The sequence below is a fragment of the Nuphar pumila genome, chromosome 4, assembly GCF_984573655.1.
Source record: "Nuphar pumila chromosome 4, dmNupPumi1.hap1.1, whole genome shotgun sequence".
NCBI classification, from domain to species: domain Eukaryota; kingdom Viridiplantae; phylum Streptophyta; class Magnoliopsida; order Nymphaeales; family Nymphaeaceae; genus Nuphar; species Nuphar pumila.
In genome coordinates this window covers 146,626,472-146,653,507 of record NC_143252.1, presented here as the reverse complement: position 1 = coordinate 146,653,507, position 27,036 = coordinate 146,626,472, and the positions used below count along the sequence as shown (strand labels likewise).

The 27,036-nt window shown below is 40.5% G+C and overlaps 1 protein-coding gene across 2 annotated transcripts in view; it reads left to right on the top strand.

The window, feature by feature from the left end:
- Nucleotides 1-1,152: 1,152 nt before the first annotated feature.
- LOC149841554 (anaphase-promoting complex subunit 10-like) overlaps nucleotides 1,153-27,036 on the top strand; it is a 67,125-nt gene continuing 41,241 nt past the window's right edge. Inside the window, exons 1-2 of one of the 2 annotated variants that reach the window (XM_090003909.1) lie at nucleotides 1,153-1,259; nucleotides 19,578-19,777. In XM_090003909.1, coding sequence (XP_089860035.1) covers nucleotides 19,605-19,777 — 173 coding nt within the window. In that variant the 5' untranslated portion in view covers nucleotides 1,153-1,259; nucleotides 19,578-19,604. Of the gene's footprint in view, nucleotides 1,260-19,577; nucleotides 19,778-27,036 lie in introns of those variants that run through there. The other variant, XR_016431453.1, reaches the window with a different exon arrangement.

Below are 27,036 nucleotides of genomic sequence, written 5' to 3'. Positions count from 1 at the left end.
CTAAACCCTAAACCCTAAACCCTAAACCCTAAACCCTAAACCCTAAACCCTAAACCCTAAACCCTAAACCCTAAACCCTAAACCCTAAACCCTAAACCCTAAACCCTAAACCCTAAACCCTAAACCCTAAACCCTAAACCCTAAAACCTAAACCCTAAACCCTAAACCCTAAAACCTAAACCCTAAACCCTAAACCCTAAACCCTAAAACCCTAAAACCCTAAACCCTAAAACCCTAAACCCTAAAACCCTAAACCCTAAACCCTAAACCCTAAACCCTAAACCCTAAACCCTAAACCCTAAACCCTAAACCCTAAAACCCTAAACCCTAAACCCTAAACCCTAAACCCTAAACCCTAAACCCTAAACCCTAAACCCTAAACCCTAAACCCTAAACCCTAAACCCTAAACCCTAAACCCTAAACCCTAAACCCTAAACCCTAAACCCTAAACCCTAAACCCTAAAACCCTAAACCCTAAACCCTAAACCCTAAACCCTAAACCCTAAACCCTAAACCCTAAACCCTAAACCCTAAAACCCTAAAACCCTAAACCCTAAACCCTAAACCCTAAACCCTAAACCCTAAACCCTAAACCCTAAACCCTAAACCCTAAACCCTAAACCCTAAACCCTAAACCCTAAACCCTAAACCCTAAACCCTAAACCCTAAACCCTAAACCCTAAACCCTAAACCCTAAAACCCTAAAACCCTAAACCCTAAAACCCTAAACCCTAAAACCCTAAACCCTAAACCCTAAACCCTAAACCCTAAACCCTAAACCCTAAACCCTAAACCCTAAACCCTAAACCCTAAACCCTAAACCCTAAACCCTAAACCCTAAACCCTAAACCCTAAACCCTAAACCCTAAACCCTAAACCCTAAACCCTAAACCCTAAACCCTAAAACCCTAAACCCTAAACCCTAAACCCTAAACCCTAAACCCTAAACCCTAAACCCTAAACCCTAACCGTATAATATATCATTTTAAATTCATCGCCAGCCAATCGACAGAGTCTATTGAGGCAAAATTTGATTAAGATACCTAACAAGCGTTTTTAATTTTTTAGGGCATAGTTGACATTTTCTTCGTGGCCTTAGATATCCATCTTTTATTTTCAAGAACTTATAGCGCGAAAAAAAGGGTTCGGATAAGTGTTTTCAATAGTCTTCTTCCTCTCGAGAGAACAAAAAGAAGAAGATGAGGATGATGCATGGAGGCGGTGATGAACTATCCAAATCAATCGGAGGCCGCTTCAGGTGAATTCTGTTTCTGGCATTTTATTTTCGTCTGGATTTTTTCTTATTGCGCTCTTCTGGGCCTCTTTTTTCCCGATCTCGATCTCTTCACGTATTAAGGTATTTCTTGGTTTCCCTTTTTTTTAATGGTACCGAATCTTCCTATGGTAATTTGGTTCGGTGGGATTACGGATAGTTCATTTAGTTGATTCGGTCCTACATCGGTTTTAATGTTGCCAATTGTGGATTTGATTGATTGATTTGGTGCTACCCTTTCTTTTTTGGTTTGATTTGTTGAGACATTTCTTTGAATTCTACTTTTTTGGATTATGGTTTTGGTTGATTCAATCTTAGATCGGTTTTAGCGTGGGGTTTGATGCCCGGCGCACCCAAAAAAAGCACAAGCCGAGCACCCAAAAAAAGCACAAGCCGGCGCACGAGTTGTGTTGGCTTTGATGCCCGGCGCGGTCGTGGCTGTGTGAGCTGTGCTAATTTGCCACGAGGTGGTTGGGTGCTCGGCTTCTCAACGTGTCCATCGTGCTCATGCCCGTGTGCACGGCTTGTGCTTTTTTTGGGTCTCTGTGCTTGCTTTCCCTTCGCCGCAGCGGAATCGTGTCCCTACTCGGTGCTGACAGCTCAACTGCAAGGTTCCTTGTGCATCTTGCCAGAGGGCTTGGACATGCGGTTTGGCAGGCCACACTGCAGCGTTCTGTTGTTGTTGGTTCCCTTGCCGCTATGTGGGCTTTCGGATGTTCGGTATGTGTTGGCTCAGGTGGGGAGTTTGTCAAGGCAGCTCTCCTTCCTGCACTGATATTTTCAATGTCGGAATCGACGGATGACGCTTCGCGGTTGCGCGGCCTTCGGGCCAGTGCTGCGACGTTTACGAGGGATGCTACCCTTTCTTTTTTGGTTTGATTTGTTGAGACATTTCTTTGAATTCTACTTTTTTGGATTATGGTTTTGGTTGATTCAATCTTAGATCGGTTTTAGCGTGGGGTTTGATGGCCATTTTTTTATCGGGGTTTCTGATGGTTTGGTTTTGGAGTTTTCCGTGTGTTGGTTCGAGTCGATGATTTATTTTACCGCAGTTTGATTGAATTTGATCGTGTTTGGCTGGCACGAGTGTGCTTGCGTGTGTAGTGTAACCAAAGAATTTGAGTGATGGGGATTGATTATTGATGGTACTAACTGTACAATTTTTGATAAAAACTAGATCTAAAATGACAAAAGCACTAGCCTATGGAACCGAATTGCTTTGTGTCATAAATGTAGTAAATCCATGCAAGCATAAACTAGTTAAAAAAATATGAATGTTTTTTATGCCATTGAGATCCAGAACCTCCAAACTCGAACTCAATTCTTTTCAACAACAATTTGTGGGCCACCAGAGGGCCATACTACTGGCATTATCACAGAAAAGTGGATGCAAAAGGTTGAAGTCTTTCAATGCAGCTTCCCAAGTCAGGAAGGTTACCAATGAGATTTGACAGATGATGATATACAAATCCTCTTCCAGCTAACAGAGAGAGAGAGAGAGAGAGAGAGAGAGAGAGAGAGAGAGAGAGAGAGAGAGAGAGAGAGAGAGAGAGAGAGAGCATGCATGTTTGTGTGGAGTGTGGCGAAGGAATCCAATTCTGGGGATGGCTAACCTTTTGGCTGCAGAGGACGAAGCTGAATTGTGGTAGATTGTACGTGATTGATTGTGGGGGAATGCGTTTTCATGTAGGTTTAGTCTGTTGGTTGGAAGAGCATAAAAATGATTTGGACTTGCAAATTTTGGGTTGTCAGTAGGAAAATTTTGAGCATGGCATGCGTTGGTGTTGTACGTAGAAAGAAAGAAACCACATAAGTGTGCAGGGGAATGTTTTTAGGTGTGGTGTGTTGGGGACTTTGTGACAGGGCAGTGTTCCTATGGTCGAGGACTGCAGTTTTCCTTTCGTGCTTTTAACAAGGACTAATTGACAATTCCTCTAATTTGATTCAAATATTTCACCAGTACTGTGATCTTGTGCTTCTATGAGCTGCCAAGCAAATGTAAACGTAATTGTGATAACTGATAAATGCTGCCTGTTCATTAAAAATATCATGACATTTTTTTTATTTCTTTGAAAAGTAAGAAAATCAAGGAAATTCTATGGTAACTTCAGAATACAAATGTATTTGCTTTTATCTCAATCTCCAGAGACAGTCTTGAGAAATGACATTTGTAATCCCCTCCCTTGCCTTGTTGATATGAGAATACCAACTGCCCCTGCCTTTGCCTTACCTTGTGTGTGTGTGCGTGTGACCACGTCTTGTTGTTAGATATTGTGCAGAGTGTGGAAAGAGAGAGAGAGAACACAAGGTTGATGATAAAATATATAAGTTTTGAAGTTGTTCTCGTCAGCGTTTGTTGAAAAAAGAAGCGAAGTGTGTTTTGTTGACCAGGCTGAAAATCCAAACGTCAAGGCACACCATGTCAAAAAGTGCTGCCTGTTGCAAAAAAATTAGAGGCACATCGCTCTGTGTCCCATCTTGGTCTAATAGAAAACAACATAAAAATGTACTTAAAAAACCTGTATTTTCTTAGGTACATTTAATTATGAAAAGTAAGTCCAAAAAATAAAAAAGTTACTACATGAATTAATGGACAAATGGATGCTGCCTGTTTTTGCATTGCCTTATCATATTTGCTTTTTTAAGTGCTTAATGGTGTAGCATTTGTGTGGTAAGACTCTCTCTCTCTCTCTCTAATGTCCAATGTCCAAAAGCCAAAGAAAGAACTACAACTGTGCTTGTCTTTAACTTCCTGTTATAAACAGAATTTTGACAATTGCGGGCCCTAAAATGTAACTATTACAATATTATATGAGTGCTGACAAGAAAAAAGGGAAAGTGAAATAAAAGAACTTCACCTTCAACATGCTGCAAGAAAAGAATGCAACAGAGATGATAAGAAGGTTGTGGCAGGGGATTTGTTTATTTGGTTTATTTCCCTATTCCAGATGGAAAGTTCTCAAACTGTTGCTTTGAGCATTAGTACACACTTGTTTGGGCTCGGGGTTTGTGAAACTCTGTTTTTTTATCCCTTGCTTTTGGAAATAGGCTTGGGATTCATGTCCTGTATTTTTTTCCTCTTGTTTGTTCTATTTTACGACATTTTTTCACAGAAAACCCTAACCAAAACACGTCCAATAATTAACTAATCAATTTCCTCACTTTTAGTTTTGGTGCTGAGAGATGTGTATAATAGGACAAGCGTTTTGTTTTTCTTCCTCCTTTTCTCACAGAAAAGCGGTATCGATGAAAACAAATTTTCGATTGGGATTTTCTGCAATGCACATGAGTTTCCCTAGTGGTAGACTATGAAGGCAGTGAACACTTCAGATTTGTGCCTCAATAAAAAATTCCAAGTCATTAATGAAATATGATATTTAGACCCCGAGAAAGAAGCAACATGAGTGAGGCCCAAACATCAGAATGAATAATATCTAAAGGAGAAGTTTTGATTTTATACAACAAAAGGCAAACATGTATTCTTAAATGACAACTATAGCAGGGTCTGTAAGGATCAAGTTTACAATAATTCATGCTAACAATAACAGAACTAGAAAGAAACTTAAAGAGTATCAAAACTACAATTACCAATGGGTTGATGCCATATATTGGTATATTTTTCAACCATAAGAGGCAAAACTTTGGAAGGTTGATTTTGAAAAGTGGTATGGTCCAAAAGGTTTAGATCTCTATGCCTCCTCCTCAATATTGAAAAGTGTAATATGTGCTTTGCAATTCTACCTATTGCACCTGTCCACAAACACTCTTCAATGTGGAGTCTTTAGCATAATACTTACCCATAACTGCTCCCCTTCCTACGGTGGCTTGGCTGTGTCCAAGCTTTTTCAACATCAACAGCCTTCTGCAAGTGGTCCTGTCACAACCTCCAGCCACTTCCTGCACTCTTCACTTATTTTTATGCATTTTGCTTCAGCACCCATATGCATGTAGCCCCTCATGCAATATCACCACATTTGTGTACCCACTCCATTGCACTGCTGTAATTACACTTAATCGCCACATCATCCCCTCACATCATGTACGTTACCTATCACATTAACATCTCATTCAGTGGTCTCACTGCACCACTCAACCTCACATATCACTGCATTTGCACCCTCTCTATGCCCTCCTGCGTTCACTCACTTTGCCACACTCACCTCACTTTTCACAACATCTACACACTCAACACTAATATCACTTAGGTTATTCCATGACACTTGACATCACAGCATATCATTGCTTTCATCTTTATGTATCTACCTCCATACCATCTACAGTATGCCTTAAGCTAACATTCACCTTCTCATTAGTTTAGAATATTTTCCATGCATTTCAAGCTATATATTTTCTCATCAATTCGATGCATTGAATTTTTCATTCTAATGCAAAACATATGTATGAATCTTTTGCCATTTGCATTGTAGATCCAACATTACGTTTTGCAAATTTTCTTCTATAGGCATCTTTTACCTTGTGCTAACTTGATTCTTGCGGGAATATGTGGAAAATATTAAGTTTCCTTCCTAGATTAAGCATTCAAGATTGTAATAGTTAGATGTTAATGAAAATTTCATATTTCCTGTGCTAGAGCATACATATTTTCTAGAATAGCTTGTTTCATGATATTCTCTTTTTTATTTCAAAATTTCACAGATGGGAACACGAATGGCACGTGCACCATTCTGATAAAAGGTGATTAAATTCTAAGTTGATGATTTGCATCAATGGCCATACTCAAGGTGTGAACAAAACTTTGGATTTTCATCTTTTATGGAATAACATTAGATCTACACTGGATCCCCTTTGAAAAATCATCATATTTTTAAAATATTTTCTTCTTTTATCAAAGTTTAACTTGAAATTAACTCAAAATATATATCAATGGCCATAGTCAGGATATATTGAGAGTTTATTTTATTTTAAACTCTATAAAGGCACCAAATGTATTTTATTCTTCACTCGAATTTAAATATAGATTATTATATAATACATTCAATGACCATAGTCAGGAATGTCTTATATCTTCAATTTTATTCCAATTCATTTAAAGAATAAAATATGTTTTTTCAAACTCCATTTCAAAATTCTTTAATTCATTCATCATTTAGGATAGAATTTGTAACGCCCCAAATTTCAAACTTGCGAACCTTTTCAGAAAAACAGGCAACAGACTAGAAATATCTCTTTCCTTCAGAGTTTGTTTATGAAATCAGCGGAAGATTTTTCTTTGATAAATCATAAGGCAAGCTGACGACTTTAGGCACGTTAGCTAAAAGAACCAAAACTGACAAGATTCGGATATCCTAAGGAAAAATCCGATACAAACCCAAGCGTCCAGGACGCGAGCTAAGAGCATGAAGAAGAAGTCTTGAAGCCATCTTGCAATCGCGCCATCGCCCGTAGTGTACCTAATCATCACCTGTACCCATAAAATGGGTTAGTTTCGCGAAAAACTAGTAGGTGCACAAGAGAGACTAACAGAAAACTGAATTAAGTATTTTTAATTCAGTAGGCTACGCAGTTTAAAGCAGATATGCAGTTAAACAGGTAAGCAATGCAAGCAGGTGAATAGTGCAAACACGTAAGTAGTACAAACAGTAAGCAGTTCAAAGCAAGTAAGCAGTACAACTGACAAACGTAGCATACGATTCAATTGATCGTAGGCTGTGAACCACCACGCAACTAGCTTGTTCTCGTTCCTAGAACGAGGTCACAGCATCTAATCATCATTAGGACATCGTTTGTCGCTCACTACTTCTAACAAATACGTTGTCCTGAACAACCTTAACCTATTCTCATCTCTCAAAGTCTTACGCGGCTAACCGTCACCGGTTATGATGCACTAAGGCATCATACCTTCTCAGAAAAGCTCACCCTTCCGTAGAAGGTCCAAAACATGATCGCTAACTCAAATCGCTAACGATCTGATTCTCACACCTGAGTCAAGCATGTAATCATGCTTAAACAGAAAGCCGAAACTATGAATTCATAGTTGACTATCACAAACAATCTCAGAAGGTCGTCACAGCTCACCATAACTTTTTATGGTAAGCAAAAACACAAGATCCACGTCGGATCATTTGGTCCGAGAGATATACGACCGGACAAGGAATTACCACCCTAGAGGGTATACCTGATCTTGGACCCTACACTTCCTCATAGGAGTTCACCGTCTTTGCGGCTACCCGTTCGTGGACAGTGTACATCCTCACAGAGATCTCCCACTCTAGTCGGGTTACCTGATCTGGGAAAAGTATAACCTCACAGCGAAACCTTTGGGAGATCAGTTCCTAACAAATGCCATATCCAATGAAAATCATTGCGATACACGCATCCACACAAATGACCGCTCTCAGGGTCGATAGCCACTAATACAAACAACAAGATCAACGCCCGAATCACTTGGTCTGTGAAATGTATAACCTCACAAGGAATTCTGCCCTAGATGGTATACTTGGTCTTTGACCATACACTTTCTCACAGGAGTTCACCGTTTTTGCGGCTACCCGTTCGTAGACAATGTACATCCTCACAGAGAATCTACCACTCTAGCCGGGTACCTCGTCTTGATCATACACACCCTCGCAGATAATCCTTTGGAGATCAGGTCCTCGACAGATGCCCTACTCAGTGATGCATGCATCATTAATCGACTGCTCTGAACCATTGACCGCCTCGGGGTCAATAGCCACAATATGAGCAGAAGCATGCATATCAGCAATATGTATCGCATCACTTCACATAGAAGCATATAATCCTACGTATCGTGTTATTGCCACAAGGAATATTGCAATCCTCAAATAGGCCCTCAAAACATGTGTAAACGACACATGAGAACGCGCAAATATGGCAATTCAGTTGATTCTTTGGGCGAAGGGTAACTAACTCTACCCGTCAGCCAAACAAAACAACTGAATAAGACAATCACTCATAACAATGCTCGTAAAACATATAATTACTATAAAATGGCTCAGTCCATGAACAAGTAATTAAATTAATCGTAAGGCATAAACCATTACATCACAAACCATTCATAAGCAATCATACGACAACAGTTATATCACAATATGTAAGTAGCTTATAAGACAAGCGGCCACATCAATCCTAGTTGCCACCAGTTTGTAGATTACGAGCTGTATGCAATCACATCAATCATAAGAGATGCAAGCCAACAAGTGCTACGCTACAATAAGCACTAAATAGTTCGACCAAGGGATAAAGCAAGTCACATGCTAATATGTAGCAACTGGTATAATGCTATTATTATAAACATTTAACTAGTATGAGAAACTCCTTATTACTCCGCAAAGAACTGCGTAAGCAGTTTAACCAACTAGAGTAACGCCTTGACAGGCGTGCACAGCTCAACGAGTAGCATATTGAACTATCGAGCAAGCAAGCAAATTAGTAGTGCAGGCGAAGCAGTAGTGCAAGCGAATCAGTAGTGCAAGAGAAGCAGTAGTGCAAGCGAAGCTCACGACTCAACGACCAGTGTGAACAGACCTTATGTTTCGGTAATTACGAACCTGCGGGTACGCGCAGGCAAAACGTAGAACCAACTGAGACTAGTTCGGGCGTCTGTTATTCTATGTATTTTCAATAACCCGAATAGCTAGTTGAGTTCGCTCCAAAGGGACGGCTTTAGCCGAGAGAGGATTCCCCAAAGGAGGCTGTGCCACGGACGCATCCAACTTCTGCAGAAGTGTTGAGCTAACTAATGTAGCCCCTTTCCCCTAACTCCAATGACTGGGGAGGCCGGATCGTTGCCCGTAGGGTAGTTGTTAACAACCTGTCCATTGGAGTTTGTACCGCTCTGTCCTCTCCCTTGACAGACACAAAGAAGCGAATAGGTGCGTTAGGGGTTGCTTAACTAACGACTCATTCTATGCTGTGGTATTTAAACCACTCGAGCATCTTGCCTGTGAAGGCGAATGTGAGGCCATTTATATGATTACAACAATTTGCATTTAGCGTTGTTCGAGGTCGCACGACCGTCTCATCCGATCATCGCAGTACTAGACGTGTCGTGCACGACTATAAGTACTTTAGGATGAAGGGGGTATAGCTCGTCAATAGAAGCCTCAACAGGAGTGTTTCACAAAGATGTAAAGTTTATCAACTTTACTCTATCTTTTGAAACAACAGTACCTTGTGCCAACATGATGCATGTGATTATCTCGAATCACATCCGCTATCGGGGTATCTACATGTCTCGCATGACTCGATACCGGCCTCGATAGACGGGATACAGGTTTCTCAACAGAACACCTGCTAAGAAGTTCGCTCGAACCCCCAATTCGGGATCACCCGAGATATGCCAAAAAGGCGAGCAGAACCAGCCAGTCACATTTTTCCAAATGCTTCGATTTGGAGCAGTCTTCGATGCTTTTGCGCAGCTCCCTGAAATCTCAAGTCGACTCTGCAGGACTGCGCACACGAAGAATCATGATCCTTGTGAGGTATCCCTCTCCTTAGACGAAGGTGTATCGCGAGCTCCCAACTGAACTCTTGTCGCAAGAGGGAGAGTGTTAAATGCCCCTTGCATCCTCCACGAGGATGCCTTTAAGGCATATGCAAAGAGCAAGAACCTGCACGTCATCTGCAATAGCAAGGCAGAAACAACACATGCAAAAGCAAGAGCCTAGCGCAAAGCGCGATGACAAAGTAAAGACCGTAAGCAGGGGTACAACGCAGAACCTTTGCGCGATGCGCGACGGCAAGGTAAAGGACAAGGATCTCGAAATCGCGTCCTGGAGTTAAATGCGTACTCGTATAAATATATATGATATATATATATATTTAATTATCCTTTTTAGTTAATTAAACTCAATTCAATTGTCCAATTCGGGATCACCCGAGATATGCCAAAAAGGCGAGCAGAACCAGCCAGTCACATTTTTCCAAATGCTTCGATTTGGAGCAGTCTTCGATGCTTTTGCGCAGCTCCCTGAAATCTCAAGTCGACTCTGCAGGACTGCGCACACGAAGAATCATGATCCTTGTGAGGTATCCCTCTCCTTAGACGAAGGTGTATCGCGAGCTCCCAACTGAACTCTTGTCGCAAGAGGGAGAGTGTTAAATGCCCCTTGCATCCTCCACGAGGATGCCTTTAAGGCATATGCAAAGAGCAAGAACCTGCACGTCATCTGCAATAGCAAGGCAGAAACAACACATGCAAAAGCAAGAGCCTAGCGCAAAGCGCGATGACAAAGTAAAGACCGTAAGCAGGGGTACAACGCAGAACCTTTGCGCGATGCGCGACGGCAAGGTAAAGGACAAGGATCTCGAAATCGCGTCCTGGAGTTAAATGCGTACTCGTATAAATATATATGATATATATATATATATTTAATTATCCTTTTTAGTTAATTAAACTCAATTCAATTGTCCAAGTCTTCTATGCAATCTTCCCCTACCTTAAGACGTGACTGTCCTCGTATGTCAGTTGCGTAGGTAAGCACGAGCTCAAGCCATGACGAGCGAACAGGATCCACCATTCAACCTGTGATGCTAAAAAGGTTAGCATGCTAAAATACAAATGAGAAGTGGGTCCGGTAAGACCTGCAGTAGTACCGGACCCTGATACGAGGTTAGGCAGGGAGCTCAACTCCCTGCAGAATGCAGAAGAGCACCAAAGGCAGCAAGATCAAGGCAGAGGGGCGAAACCCCCTACCGGAAAACAAACAAGGTGCAGGGGGCAACGGTCCCCGCCAACTTTGAAGAAATGCGAGGCAGGGCCCAACGACTCTTACTGCCGAAGAACAAATGCAGGCGACATGGGATGTCGCCCCTGTCGACGAAGGACAGGTAGGGCTCCAGCCCCTGCCGACCTCCCAGAAACGACAGGCAGGGGCTTTAGCCCCTGCCGATCCCAAAGTGTCAGGCGGCAGGGTCAATGCCCCTGTCGTCTTGTCAAAAGACGTTAGGTAGGGGCCACAGCCCCTACCGGCCAACGATAACAGAGAGAGAGTGAGGGACAGGGGCTGCAAACCCCTGCCAGTCGATCAACAACAGGCGGCAGGGGGGGCATCACCCCCTGCCAACCAGTCGGACACAGGCGACAGGAGGCGTCGCCCCTGCCAGCCTGCCGACTGAAAAGGAGAGAAGAGGACGATGGTGCAGGGAGGGGGGCTCGACCCCTCCCCTGACCAAAAGAGGCAGTAGGGAGCAGGGAGGAGGGGCTCGATGTAATGAAATATTGCGGAAATATAAAGAGTGCATACAAGCACTTACAACAATGAATAAAAGAGACAATATCACAAGTCCACAAAGGGACAATACAAGCACAAGCCTTTAAGAAGGCAACAATATAAAAAGCCTCTTATTGAGAAGAGAGAAAGCTCTCAAGAATGAAATACACAAGGGGTTCACCCCTATTTATACAAGAGGGAGAGGAGGAAAAAGGAGGGCCAAAGGGCCTCAAAAGGAGAGCCAAAATGGGCTCCCATAGAGTCGTTGGGAGCCCCCAACGGTCACATTTGTGACCGTTGGGGGCTCCAACGACTCTATGGTTGGAGCCCCTTTTAGTCCTCAAAAAATACAAAAAAGAATTCTAAAAAATAAAAAAAAGAAAATTACATTTTATGAAATTCGAAAATAGTTGTTTTCTAAAACAACTATGTGAAATTACAAAAATACCCCTACCGGGTATTGATGTAATATACTATATATATATATATATATATTAGATACATTTTAACGCCCCCCCTCAAACTTTACGGGGAAATGACGGAAAGTTTGCCAAGAAGAAACATGAAGCGAGGAGCCGGAAGAGCTTTAGTGAAGAAGTCCGTCAACTGATATTCTGAAGTGACATATGGCAGAGCAATAGTTCCTCGTAAGAATTCGTCACGAACATAGTGGCAATCCATTTCGATATGTTTTGTACGTTCATAAAAAGTATGATTGCTCGCAATATAGATGGCACTCTTGTTGTCGCAACATAGCTTTGAGGCTTCGGTAATATCAACTCCCATGTCTTTAAGCAAACTGCGAAGCCATACAAGTTCCATTGTCGTGGTTGCCATAGCCCAGTACTCAGCTTCAGTGGATGATAGTGAAACTTTCTGCTGCTTCTTGCATTGTCAGGCAATCAAAGAGTCCCCTAAAAAGACACAAAAACCAGTAGTTGAGACTCGATCATTGGGATTACCTCCCCAATCCGCATCAGTATAAGCAAGAAGATTCAAGGAAGAAGAGGAGGATAGAAATAGCCCTTTATTGATAGTATTCCGAATGTAGCAGATGATTCGGAGAACATCACTCATATGCACAGTTGTAGGAGCATGCTGAAATTGGCTAACTGAGTGAACCGCATGAGTGATATCTGGTCTGGTGATGGTTAAATAGGTAAGAGACCCAATGAGTTGTCTGTAAGGTGTGAGATCTTCCAGAAGAACCCCATCCTCCAACCGCAATTTGGCATTAATAACCTCAGGAGTCTCTACTTTCTTATCATCAGAAATTCCAGACTTAGAACATATATCTGCAACAAGTTTCATCTGTGACAAAATATATCATCTAGGGGAATATGCAACCTCAATGCCAAGAAAATATCTGAGAAAACCTAAGTCAGACATATCAAAATTATCTTTTAATATATTTTTAACATTGATAATACTACTTTGATCATTCCCAGTGATAATCATATCATCAACATAAAGCAACAAAATTATGATACTAGAACCTGCATGTTTAACAAAAAGAGCAGTGTCAGTATAACAAGAGTGAAATCCTAACTTTATCATGATATCACTGAAACGATCATACCAAGCCTTAGGGGCTTGTTTAAGACCATACAAGGCCTTCAAAAGCCGAAGTGTTTGACCTTGCTTAATATTTATTCCGGATGGCGGATCCATATAAACTTCTTCACTTAAACTTCCATTTAAAAAAACATTTTTTACGTCAAGTTGATAAATAGGCCATTTTTTGGTTGATGTGACAGCTATTAAGGTCCTGACACTAGTCATTCGAGCTACGAGAGCGAATGTTTCTTCGTAATCAATGCCATATTCTTGGGAGTATCCCTTAGCAACTAATCTAGCTTTATATCGTTCTAAAGAGCCATCGCTTTTAGTTTTAACTTTGAAGACCCAGCGACAACCAATAGGTTTTTTGTGTGAGGGTAGATTAACTATTTCCCAAGTATTGGCCTTTTTTAAAGCATTTAGTTCAACTTGCATTGCTTCAACCCAATGAGGTATAGATTTAGCTTGATTATAGTGGGCTGGTTCAAAGTAAGAATGTAGGGTTATTAGACATGCCGGATAGTTGGGAGTTAAGGAATCATAGGATACAAACCTATTTGGGGGTATTGATATTCTAGAGGAATGCTTAACTTATGGTTCCTCAATGGATTTAGAAATTTGAGAGTATTTTTCGAGGGCACTAATAGGATTTTCTTGATTTCTTCTTGAGTAAACATTTATATTAGTATCACTATCATGAACATTTATATTTGAATCACTATCATTTGAGAGTGTTATGTCAAGAGGGGATACCTCATAAGTATCGTCTATGTTTTCAATAAAACCTTCTTGTATGTCATCAATAAGATCATATAAGAATACATAATCAATTTCATTTGTTTCTTCTATTTTATCAAAACCATTTTCTTCTTCTAGAAATGTTACATCTTTTGAAATATATAGTTTATCATTCTTAAAATCATAACATCTATACCCTTTTTGATTTTCACCATATCCCAAAAAAACACATTCAATAGTTTTTGGAGATAACTTATCCCTTTTATATAGTAGGACAAAACATTTGCAACCAAAAATACGAAGACAATTGAAATCGGGTGAAAATTTAAAGAGTTTTTCATAGGGAGAGACATTTTTTAACTTAGAAGAGGGCATTCTATTGATTAGATAGGTTGAGGTTAGAACGACTTCGGCCCAAAACTTCTTTGGAATATTCCTAGAAACAAGTAATGTTCTAGCGGTTTCTATAATGTGCCTATGTTTCCTTTCTGCTAGGCCATTTTGTTGAGGAGTCCTAGGACATGACTTTTGATGGCAAATGCCATTTTGGGTTAAATAGCTTTGGAATTCATGAGATAAGTATTCGCCACCGGAATCGGATCTTAAAATAGATATGTTACTTTGAAATTGATTTTGAACCTTTTTATGAAAGTCTTTAAAGAAAGTAAATACTTCCGACTTATGACTAAGGAAATAAACCCAAACATACCGAGTAAAGTCATCAATAAACGTAATATAATATGAATAGCCTCCTTTAGTCATAACCGGAGAAGGCCCCCAAACATCCGAATGCACCAATTCAAAAGGCCTTGATGAGAGAAAAGTTCTAGTTGGAAATGGAATATACTTCATTTTTCCAAAAATGCAATCTTTGCAATTAATTTCTTTTTCCTTACAAAATTTGTTTTCAAAAGGAAAGAGATACATTTTGGAATAACTTGGATGACCAAGTCTTTTATGCCAAGTTTCCATGTTTTTTTCTTGGACATAAGAACCAAAAAAGTTTGTAGGGAGATCAAGATGGTCCATATAATAGAGGTCTCCCTTTCTATGGCCTTGCCCAATCCGCTTCCCGGACCGGAGATCCTGCACAAAGCAACCATTAGATGAGAAAGATATTTCACATCCTTGGTCGACAATTTGAGAAACCGAAAATAGGTTTAAATTTAGTTTGGGAACAACTCTTACTTTTGGAACACAAAAATTTTGTGAATCTTTAAAAGAGCCAATACTTGAAATTTTTAAAAAAGTTCCATCGGCCGTAGAGACACAAGAGTCCTTTGAATTGGTGCAGACATCACTAAGTGCATTTTCATGAGGGGTCATATGAAAAGAAGCTCCAGAGTTAAAGATCCAAGAATACGTATCGGGTAATGATGATGAAGCAATAGCCGCACCCGATGTGGATGAAGAAACTTTTAGCATTTGTTGGAGAGCCATAGATATTTGTCCAAGAGTTTCTTTAATGTCATTGTTCTTGCCTTTATCTTCCTTGGTGGTGGTTTCTTCAAGAGAGGCCACTTTAGGCTTGAAGGTTCCAATAAGCTTTGGACAAGCGGGTCTAATGTGACCCGGCTCATTGCAATAATGACAAACAATCATTTTTCTTCCTCCATTGTAGTTTCCTTGTTTCCCAAAATGAGGAGGCTTATAGGTTCTAACATTGTTACCCGATTTTGATACGGCAAGGACTTCATCAACATGCTTACTCATGCCAAGCCTTGTCTCCTCTTGAGTGATTTCGGTAATAACATCTTCAATAGGAGGAAAAATCGATCTATGGAGAAGTGAAGATCTCACTTGCTCAAATTCGGGACGTAGCCCAAAAAGAAATTGAAACAATCGCTCTTGTTCTATTTGTTTTTGCCTTAAATCAATATCTTCCATAGAAACCCATTTTGGCTCCAAGAGAGCCAATTCATCCCATAGTGGGTTTAGGGCACTATAATAGTCTTGAATGCTAGAATCACCTTGCTTGGTGGTTCTAATCTTTTCTTGCAAGAAGTATGCTCTTGCAAGATCCTTTTGGGTATACATACCCCTCATAAAGGACCAATCCTCATTGGCTCTACGAAATTTAGCTATATTAGCACATACCTTAAGCTCCACATTGTTCATAAACCACGCAAGGATTTTTGCGTGATTGCTTTCCCAATCTTCCACTTCCTTTTGATGACTTTCATTGGCCTTGAGGCGAACATCTCCCTCAAGAGCCTTTTCTTGACCTTCTTCCATCTTCGTGAACATAAGCTTTGGTTCCGGAACGGTCCCCATGACAAAACCCCAAAGCTTCTTTCCTTTGAGATTATTTTCCATTGCCGATGCCCACATCATATAATTCTTTCCATTGAGCTTGAAAGATAGGTCAATCTTTGTCTCCATGATGTTGCCAAGAAGTGAGATGTCCACTAAATATGAGATACACGAACCACACCTTTCCTTCAAGAATCGAGTGGATCTGATACCATGTAATGAGATATTGCAGAAATATAAAGAGTGCATACAAGCACTTACAACAATGAATAAAAGAGACAATATCACAAGTCCACAAAGGGACAATACAAGCACAAGCCTTTAAGAAGGCAACAATATAAAAAGCCTCTTATTGAGAAGAGAGAAAGCTCTCAAGAATGAAATACACAAGGGGTTCACCCCTATTTATACAAGAGGGAGAGGAGGAAAAAGGAGGGCCAAAGGGCCTCAAAAGGAGAGCCAAAATGGGCTCCCATAGAGTCGTTGGGAGCCCCCAACGGTCACATTTGTGACCGTTGGGGGCTCCAACGACTCTATGGTTGGAGCCCCTTTTAGTCCTCAAAAAATACAAAAAAGAATTCTAAAAAATAAAAAAAGAAAATTACATTTTATGAAATTCGAAAATAGTTATTTTCTAAAACAACTATATGAAATTACAAAAATACCCCTATCAGGTATTGATGTAATATACTGTGTATATATATATATATATATTAGATACATTTTAACACTCGACCCCTCCCCTGCCGTAACAGAAGCAGGGAGGGGCCGTGCCCCTCCCTTGCCGAACAAAGAGGAGGGGGCGAGCCCCTCCTCTGTCGGAAGAACCACGAAGAGGCAGGGCTCCGCCCCTGCCGAAAAATCCACAAAAAGGCAGGGGGCAAAAGCCCCTGCCGAAAAGATGGGCTGACACAGGGAGCTTCGCTCCCTGCCGGCGAAACAAGAGGGATAGGGGGAGCAGAGCCCCCTGTCGACACGGCAAGTGACAGGGGGCTGAGCCCCCTGCTGAACCAACAAGTGACAGGGGGCAGAGCCCCCTGCCAAAACAGTAAGCGACAGGGGGCGGAGCCCCCTACCGACGAATGGCGACGACAGGGGGCTCTGCCCCCCCTGTCAGTCGACCCAAAGAGAGAGAGGCTGGGGGAGTCCCCCTGCCGACGACAGGGGCGCAACCCCCTATCGGCCGATCTCTCCTAGGGAAGAAGAAGAGGAGGCGGGAGCCGGGAGGAAATAGGGGAGACGAAGAAGAAAAACGAACGAGGTGCGTACCTGGAAATCATCGACGGCGGCAGCGGCAACGGCAGCGTCGGTGGCAGGTCGCAGGTGGCGGCAGCGTCGGTGTGGTCGCAGAGGGGGGCTATCGCCGGCGAGGGTGGGCTCCGGTGGTGCTGTCGCCGGCGGCGGCCTAACAGTCCTCTTCGGCAAATCACCGAAGACGAGGGAGAATCGGGGAGAGAGAACGAGAGAGGAAGAAGGGGGCGGGGGTTCTCTTTGAAACCCCTGCCTCCCTGTCTTAAAAACACGGGAGGCGGTGCCTCCATTCGGGTCCGGGTCGGGTCAGGTCCGGATCCGACCCGAATCCGAACTTAAATTTTTTTTCGGTTATTATAGAATTGCATCATATTTTCAAATTTTTTTTACAAAATCCAAATGATTCTGAGTATCTTATTCATTTCTCAAATCAAATTCCTCTTTCTATTCAAATTTTAATTTCAAAGTCCAATTTGACTTTGAGATTTCAAATTCATTCCTGTACTCTAAATTCAATTTCCAGCCCAAAACCAATTTCAAAGTCCAAATTCAAATTCATTTTCATTTTCCAGAATTCAACTTTATCTTGGATCCCAGACTCCGGATCCAATCCCCTTTAGGATTCTAGATTCTAGATTCAACTTCATCTTGGATTCCAGACTTCGGATCCAATCCCCTTTAGGATTCTAGATTCCAGTTTCAATTCTATTTTGGATTCCAGACTTCGGATCCAACTCCATCTAGGACTCTAGATTTTAGATCCAATTCTACTTTTCGAATCCCATCTGGGATTTTAGATCCAATTCCATTTCAGATTCCGGATTTCGGATCCAATTTCATTGTGGATTCCAGGTTTCACATCCCATCTAGATTTCTTCCACCTTTTCATTTTGATTTCAATTTTTTCCACTCTATCTTCAAATTCCATCTTGACTCTTAATTCTAAATCCAATTTGAAAATCCATATTCAACTTTCAATTCTTATTTTCTAAACTCTCCTCCTCAAAATTAGGTCCATCACAATCTTTGATTATTTCAAAACTCAAGATCTATTTTAAATCTTAAGTTAGAAGATCTAACTTCTCCAAGTCCGTCTTCAAACCTTCAAAAACCATTTCTTCATCATATTCTTCATAAATCACTTGGATAAATTTTTCAAATTCTTCTCAAAAGAGCATACATTCTTTTGCATTTACACAAGCATGATTCTTTGTGCATTCTTAGACTTAGAATGAATTCTTAGACAATATTAGGGCAAAGCAAAAGGCATAAATTCGATCCTTGGTTCGATTACCCCTTGTAAAGGCGCCAAGAACGGTCCAACCTCGTACCGACGCGCGAACCCCGTCTCTCAAATTTTTTCCGCAATATTTTCAAAAACAGAGGCAAATAATCTTTTAAATCTTTTCAAAATTAAGGTCAAGTGAGATCTTCGCAAAAGTGTTCCTCTCTCTCTCTTTCTTTTTCTCTTCTCTCTTCTTTTTTGTCTTTCATTTTTCCCTTTCCAAAAAAGGGAGAAATAGAGGTTTGAAAGGAAAAGAGAATGAAGAGAGAGAAATACCAAGAGAAGAAAATTTTTGCGATGATCACAAAACTCCATCTCCATCTGACTTAAATTATGCACCTCAATTTTGTGTAGACATCCTAGAATACTAAAAGTGAGGCAGTGGAAAAGAATAGTGAACAAATTTTAATTATGCACCTCAATTTGGCATTTCACTTCTGCCTCTTCATATCTCTTTGAAGAGGACTTTCTTAAGAGAAAATATTTCTTTTCCTATCTTCCCCACGCCCATCTGGATTTCTATTGCAGACTTTCAAATACTATAATTAGTTAGTGGATAGAACAATGTTGTTGGATTGATAAGGAAAAATGGAAGAAAATTCATGTGCTAAAAATAGAAATAGTGGGTTTTGATTCTTGAATAGCATATGTATGTGCATAGTTTTTATAATGTACTTTGAAGTATGAACCACTTGCCAAGTCTTATGATAATTTTGAGAAATTTACCATGTCTTCCAAACAACTTTTTAAAGAAACTTATAAACTAACTATCATCTGAAGTTCAGGTTTTGCTTCAGAAACATGTACTTTGAATAACTACCTCTTCACAACAGTTGGCAAAGAATGTGGTTATTTCTATAGTTAGACTAAAATGCGAGATCTAAATGTATGAGATCTTGGTCTTACTCGAATGGCTTAACATTGAGCTGTATGGAACTCCAGCTAAGCAGTATACTACTACAACTAGGTTAGATGCTGTAATCAAGATCTGTGCATTAAAATCCTCATTGTGGTTTTGTTCAGATTGGAGAGCATTCCAGTACTTAGCGAATGGCGACAGAATCAGAGGGGGAGGAGGAGTTGAAACAGGCAGGAAGCACAGAGCTTCTTATCGATGATAATTTGTGGGAGATGGCTAAGAAGGCTGCTTGGAGTGTCAGTTCATTCAAACAAGGCAATGGAGTCCTCTCTCTCACTGATGGTAACCTCGATACCTACTGGCAGTAAGTTTGTGCCAAATTCTCTCTCTCTCTCTCTCTCTCTTCTTCCCTTTAAATAGTCTTTCATTTTTCATTATTTAAGTGGTGAAGCACAAAGTAGTCAAAATCTGGTACAAAAGTGGGTGTTGCCTGTTTTACTATAGGCAATACGAGTGGGTTGAGATGTAGTGATTATGAAACTTGAAAAAACTTCTTCAGTTCAAGAGTCTTTCATCTTTATGTAATTTTTTAGCATTGTTTCTCTATTACATTCACCCTATTATTTAATGTGGAAACCCTGGAAAATAATATTTCTTTTTAACCCTTGGTTTTAAGAATCTTGACTAAGAAAACTAGCCCATGTTATGGAATCTTTTATTTTCATTGATCTTGGAACTGGGTGTCAAATTTGTGGTAGAATTATCTTGGCTTTGTGAAATTTGCCTTGGATTCTGTGCCTCCACAAGTGAAAGAGCTGCAAAAGGAAGAGAGATATGTAAGGCAGTTAAAGGGAACACTACAACAGAATTAGGGCTGCAAGTCCCTTGTTTACAAAACTTGAGTTATATCAATGCTAATTTACACAAATGCCAGTCATATAAAGACTTATTCTATCATACTTCATTTCACAAATCAATGACAAATATATACCCCTGCCATCTAGTATTAACACTCTTCCTCAAACTATATATGGGTTAGAACTGTAGATAGTTTGCTTTTTAAGAACCAAGATCGACCAACAGTTAGATAATCAGTGTTAGTTAACATCATCAGGGTTCTTGAACACTCTAATTGGCCTCACCTTCCTTTGTTTTTCCTTGAGAATCATAGATGAACTTTGCAGGAATAGGAACTTGTGATACACAGATACGCCATATGATCCAGCGTACCCGTGTTGATGCTTCCGGACAGAGGCGCGAGTACCGGGCACAACACAGGCACGTTTTGGGTCCGTTCAGATGGGGTCCATCCAAGACCCAACCCGATACCAAGTTTTTGTTTTCTTTTAATATAGTTTGACAGTCAGTCAAAGGGGTCAGAAGGAAGAAGAGGAGAAGAGGAACAAGGAAAAGAAAAAGAGGAAAAAGGAAGAGGAATAGAAGAAGAGGAGGAGAAGAGGAAGAATGAAAAGAAGAGAAAGGAGCAGAAAGAGGAAGAGCAGGAGAGAGAGAGAGGCAGTGTGGTGGGGGTTACGAAGAGGGAGGGGGGAATTATTAAAAGACTGCCACTCCCTTTTCCTAAATATTATAAAAGCAGTAAGGGCACTAGGTTCCAAAAATTACATGCTTTATAACTTTTCTTAAAATGGCACTCTTACCATGTGTTGTAATCGTGTCATTAATTTTTTCCCCATCTTCGTAGAGTTTTCCAAAAAAGAAAAAATTGTTACATGGACACGGCATATTGTAACTTCTACCAACAACTACAAAAATGTGTAACTACCTCTACCTTTCTCTTAATAATTGTCATAAATAAAAAAATTGAAAAGAATGGTGAAATGGCCCCCTTCTCTCTATCTATGTTAACATATCTCAACGTAAATCACATTTTTACCAACATCCATCCTCTTTCTTAATAATTTCTATAAATAAAAAAATTTAAAAGAATAGTGAAACACCCCTCTCTCTCTCTCTTTAAATGTACGATTAACTTTTCATATTTTAAAGGTCCATCTTTTACATTTCCTCTCTCTCTCTCTCGAAAACTGGAAGGTCCCAAACGCCTCTCTCCTTGAGACGTGTCCTTTTCTCTCTTCCCTAAAATGTCTAAAATCAAGACACTCTTAGAATTTCACCTTCTTTCCTGCTTCCTGCATTGAGAGAGAGAGAGAGAGAGAGAGAGAGAGAGAGAGAGAGAGAGAGAGACGAGAAAAAGTTACGAGAAGGGGGCTGCGGCTCACGATTTCTACTCATTAGAAATCGTGACCTAATGTTAATATAAATACACTTAAGTGTACACAGTGGTTCGGGTCAGGTCTGGTGTATTATCCGAACCCGAATACAAATAAAAACATACAATAAAAACAGACAATGGAATTCGGGTCTGGTACAGGATCCAGACCCGAAGCACTATTAACCTTTTTCACCCCCCTCAAGTTGATCATGGTTATGGACCATGCACAACTTGCCTTTAAGTGACCAAAAACGATCCTTGGTTAACCCTTTCGTAAATAGGTCCGCAACTTGTCTTTCAGTATTGACGAACTCAGGCTCAATCTCTTTTTCTTCAACTTTTTGTCTCACAAAGTGTTGGTCAATCTCAATGTGCTTAGCACGACTGTGATGTACTGGATTGAATGACATGTTTATAGCACTTTGATTGTCACATAGCAAGATAGTGTGGGAGATCTTTTCTCCTACTTCAGTCAGTAAATGTCTGATCCATGTGACTTCGGCAGTAGCAGTAGCCATAGATCTATACTCAACCTCTGTACTCAATCTAGCGATAGCCTTTTGCTTTCTACTGCTCCAGGAGACTAAATTTCTTTCAATGAAGACACAATGTCCTGATGTAGATCTTCGTTCATCAGGATCTCCTGCCCAGTCTGCATCACAATATACAGTGAGTCTATGATCATCTTTGCCATATGGCTGTGGTGAGAATGTCAATCCATCCCCAATAGTCCCTTTAAGATATCTAAGGATTCTCTTGACGGCTTCCATATGTCCAGTACGTGGCGCATGCATAAATTGAGACACTTGATTGACTGAATAAACAATATCAGGTCTAGTGAATGTGAGGTACTGTAACATTCCTATTATACTTCGATACCTGGTGGGATCATCACACATATTTCCATCATGAGCGCTAAGTTTTTGATGAAGCACGCTCGGAGTTCCCAGAGGTTTGCAGTCTTTCATGCCTGCCTTGCTGAGAACATCTACGGTGTACTTGTGTTGAGTGAGTGTCAAGCCATGAGCCTGATTATCAATTTCTACACCAAGAAAATAGCGTAGAGCTCCAAGATCTTTCATTTTGAATCTCTGACCTAGTAAGTCTTTTACTTCTTGAATGTGGGCCGCAAAGTTTCCTGTGATAACAATATCATCGAATATATCAATAACAGAGTGGTCACAGTCTGACTTCTGAAAATAAACAATGAGTGGTCCAGCATGGAACGTGAAAATCCATGTTTCTAAATCTCTAGTGAGAAGCTGTCAAACCAAGAGCGAGATGCTTGCTTCAGACCATAGATAGCTCTTTTTAACCTCCACACATGAGTTTTACAATTTTGTTCTTGATATCCAGGGGGTTGCTCCATGTACACTTCCTCCTTCAAGTCCCCATGCAAGAAAGCATTTTTTATTTTTACATCAAGCTGACTCAACTTCCATCAATGTTCAATAGCCAGAGAAATAATAATTCAAATTGTTCTCATTCTTACAACTGGACTAAAGGTCTCATCATTAGTCTTGCCCTGCTTCTTGAGTGAATCTTTTTGCCACGAGCCTTTCCTTGTATCGTTCGATGGTTCCATCTGGCTTGTACTTTATCTTGTAGACCCATTTACATCCGACAACATTTTTGTCAGGTGGTCTGGGAACAACTTCCTAGGTTCCACATTCATGCAAAGCTTGCATTTCATCATTCATGGCTTCTACCCACTTGGTAGAAGTGGCTGCCTGATAGTACATAGTGGGCTCATCTTCCTTATTGCGAGCAGTTAAAAAGAGTTGAAGATCTAATGAGTTGTTATAGCTAACCCACCTGTCAATGGGATGTCGTATGCGGCTTGATTTTCTGACCTCAAGAGTGTGAGAAGGATTCAAATTGCTGACTAAGACATCATCTGAATAGCTTGATGTTGTCGGTCTCTGTCTAGAATAGACAATGCCTTTGTATCTGCCCGGTATTTTATCTGAATTCTTTGGCCCCGACGTCTCAGTGTTCTCAGACATCTCTTCTTCTTGCTGCACACAATCTGATGAACATGCTTCATTGGAGCCAGCAAAAAGTTCTGAACTCAACCAAGGATAATAAACTTCAGTTGGTATATTCGTTGCATTAGCTCTGTCATCAAAATTTTGTTCATCATAGACAACATTTCTTGAGATTTTGATACGTTTGTTGGTGGGATCATAACACCGATATCCTTTGTAGTCATCTGCGTATCCCACAAACCTACACTTCTGGGCCTTGTCTTGAAACTTGTTTCTCAGGGACCGATCGATATGCACATAGCAAACACATCCAAAAACACGCAGATCATGATAACTAGGATGAGCTCCAAAGAGACATTGATAAGGAGACTTATTTTCCAGAACAACCATGGGCAGTCTATTTATCACATGCACGGCAAAATGAAAAGCTTTTGTCCATAGGTTGATGGGAAGATTGCTGTCATGAAGCATACTCATGGCACTTTCAACAATATGTCTATGTTTTCGTTCAACAATGCCATTTTGTTGAGGAGTGTGAGGACAAGACACCCTCCTTCCTATTCCGTTATTTCGAAGAAAAGAAATAAAATCACGGGATGAGAATTCCCCACCTCCATCACATTGGAAAAATTGAATGGACTCAGAAAATTGATTTTTGACCAAGGAAATGAAATTTTGAAACAAAGAGAAGACTTCTGACTTATTTTTTATGAAATATATCCAAGTGTATCGAGAATAACTATCAACAAAGATTAGATAATATCTGCTTCAAGACCCAGAGACAATTGGGGCAGGTCCCCACACATCAGAACAAATAATCTCAAAAGGTTTTGAAGCTCTCTTATTAATGGAATGAAAAGACAATACATGACTCTTACATGAAAGACAACTAGAACATTTATGACTACTCTCATCCCCATTAAGACTTTCTTTTGAAATGAGATTATTGGAAACAAGTTTCTCAATAAAATGACTCCCACAATGCCCTAACAGACTATGCCATAAGAATGACTTATTACATTCAGAGATACTAAAAATACTGGAAGAAGAGGATGAACACGACTCTAATGAAGGCTTCGAAATCAGGTGAGCAGGGCGAACATCATGACATGGAGCTTCTTCAAAGACATACATGTTGCCTCGTCTCTTTCCTTCAACGAATGTTTCCCTCGTGCGTAGATCCTTGACCTGCACAGAGAAGAGAGTAAATTCAACTGAAGCATTATTATCATCAATAAGTTTAAAGATGGAGACAATATTTTTCTTAATGTCAGGAGCATGAAGAACATCGGAAAGGGTAAGAGTGGAATGTGACATGGGAATGACAGTCTTTCCAACATGAGAAACAGGATGGTGGGATCCATCTCCAGTGACAATCTTATTTTTTCCGAAATAAGGAATGGGGTTAGAAATTTTACCTGCATCGCCGGTTACATGAGTTGCTGCCCCTGAATCAACAAACCATGTGCCTTCATCACTCTGCTTCAATTTTAACTCTGACAAGGCCGATATCAATTAATCTTTAATCTCTCCACTGTCTCTGGTATTTGTGAACTTTCTTTTATTCTCTGATTATGCCAACAATTCGCCTTGATATGCCCCTTCTTGTTACAAAAGAAGCAAGTAGGAATGGGTCTTGGTCCCTGCGCATGAGCTGACATGTTTGGAGTTGGAAGCAAACCACGCCCTCCGTGTCCATTTCGCCCTTGTCCTCCTCGTTCCCGTCCTCTACCATAAGTCACGCTTGTGGTCAAAACTTCTTGAGTATTTGGATGATTATGAGTTTCTTCAGAGAATCCCTTCAGAGTCATCTCATACTGGATGAATTTGGCTCGTAACTCATCGAAGGTGGGAAGAACAGGAAGGCACAATAGTGATGTAACTATCATATTGTAGTCAGATCCCAATCCGCTCAGAGTTTGTTGCACCATGTCATTATCAGTAACGGCACACCCTATAACTGCAAGTTGATTTGTGATAATCTTTATCTTGTTCAAATATTCCATGATGGTCATAGAATATTTTCTTAGCAATTGAAATTCCCTTTTTAGAAAAACCACTCTTGCTTGAGAAACCTACGAATACGTCTGAACCAGTCGTTCCCAGAGTTGTAGCGTGGTACAATTGTCAGGAATGGCAACGAGAATCTCTTGAGACAGAGTTGATGTGATGCATGCAACAACTGATTGATCTTTCCTTTCCCAATTGAAAAATTCAACATTTTTGACAAACACGATTGAACTCGCCCCTTGGTCATCTTTTTCTTCTCTTGGGATAAATTCGGGTGGGATTGAAGTGGTTCCATCCAGGTGACCTAAGAGGCCTTGACTCCTTACAACAACAACTACGCCTTCATCCCAAAACAATTGGGGTCAGCGATATGAACCAAAAAAGAAATTCATTTTGGGTCTTCCACATGAATCCTTTTCCTCCAATCATTTCTATCCAATGCCATGTCCTCGGTGAGGTTCAAAGCATTCATATCCTTTCCTATCATCTCCATCCAAGTCTTCCTAGGCCTACCCCGACCTCTTTTAACTAATATATTTTTCCATTTCTCCAACCTTCTAACTGGAGCATCATTAGGCCTTCGCCGAATATGTCCAAACCACCGTAAACGATTCTCTCGCATCTTATTTTCAATGGGTGCAACACCTACCTTCTTACGTATCTCCTCGTTTCGAATCTTATCTTTTATTGTATTTCCACACATCCATCTAAGCATCCGCATCTCAGCTACACTCATTTTTTGAATATGATGTCTCTTGGCAGCCCAACATTCCGTACCATATAGTAAAGCGGGTCTAATAGTCGTCCTATAAAACTTTCCCTTCAACCGCAATGGCATTCTACGATCGCACAACACTCCAGTTGCACTTTTCCATTTCATCCACCCAACCTTTATCCTATGATTTACATCTCCATCAATTTCTCCATACTTTTGAATGATGGATCCCAAATATTTGAAATAATCATTCACCGGTATTTCTTGCTCACCAAGCTTCACTACACTCCCATCACTACTTCGTTGCTTACTAAACCGACATTCCATATATTCAGTCTTACTCTTACTCAACTTAAAACCTCTTGCTTCCAATGTCTGTCTCCATAATTCTAACTTAGCATTAACCCCAGCTCTAGACTCATCAATCAAAACAATATCATCAGCAAACAACATACACCACAGTATATTTTCTTGAATTGATCTCGTAAGCTCATCCATCACTATCGCAAATAGGAAAGGGCTTAAAGCAGATCCTTGAAGTAACCCAACCGTTATCGGAAAATTGGTTGTCACTCCTCCACAAGTGCGGACATTGGTTACTACTCCTTCATACATATCTTTAATTATACTAATGTACTTGAGAGAAACACCTTTCTTCATCATTGTCTACCAGAGAA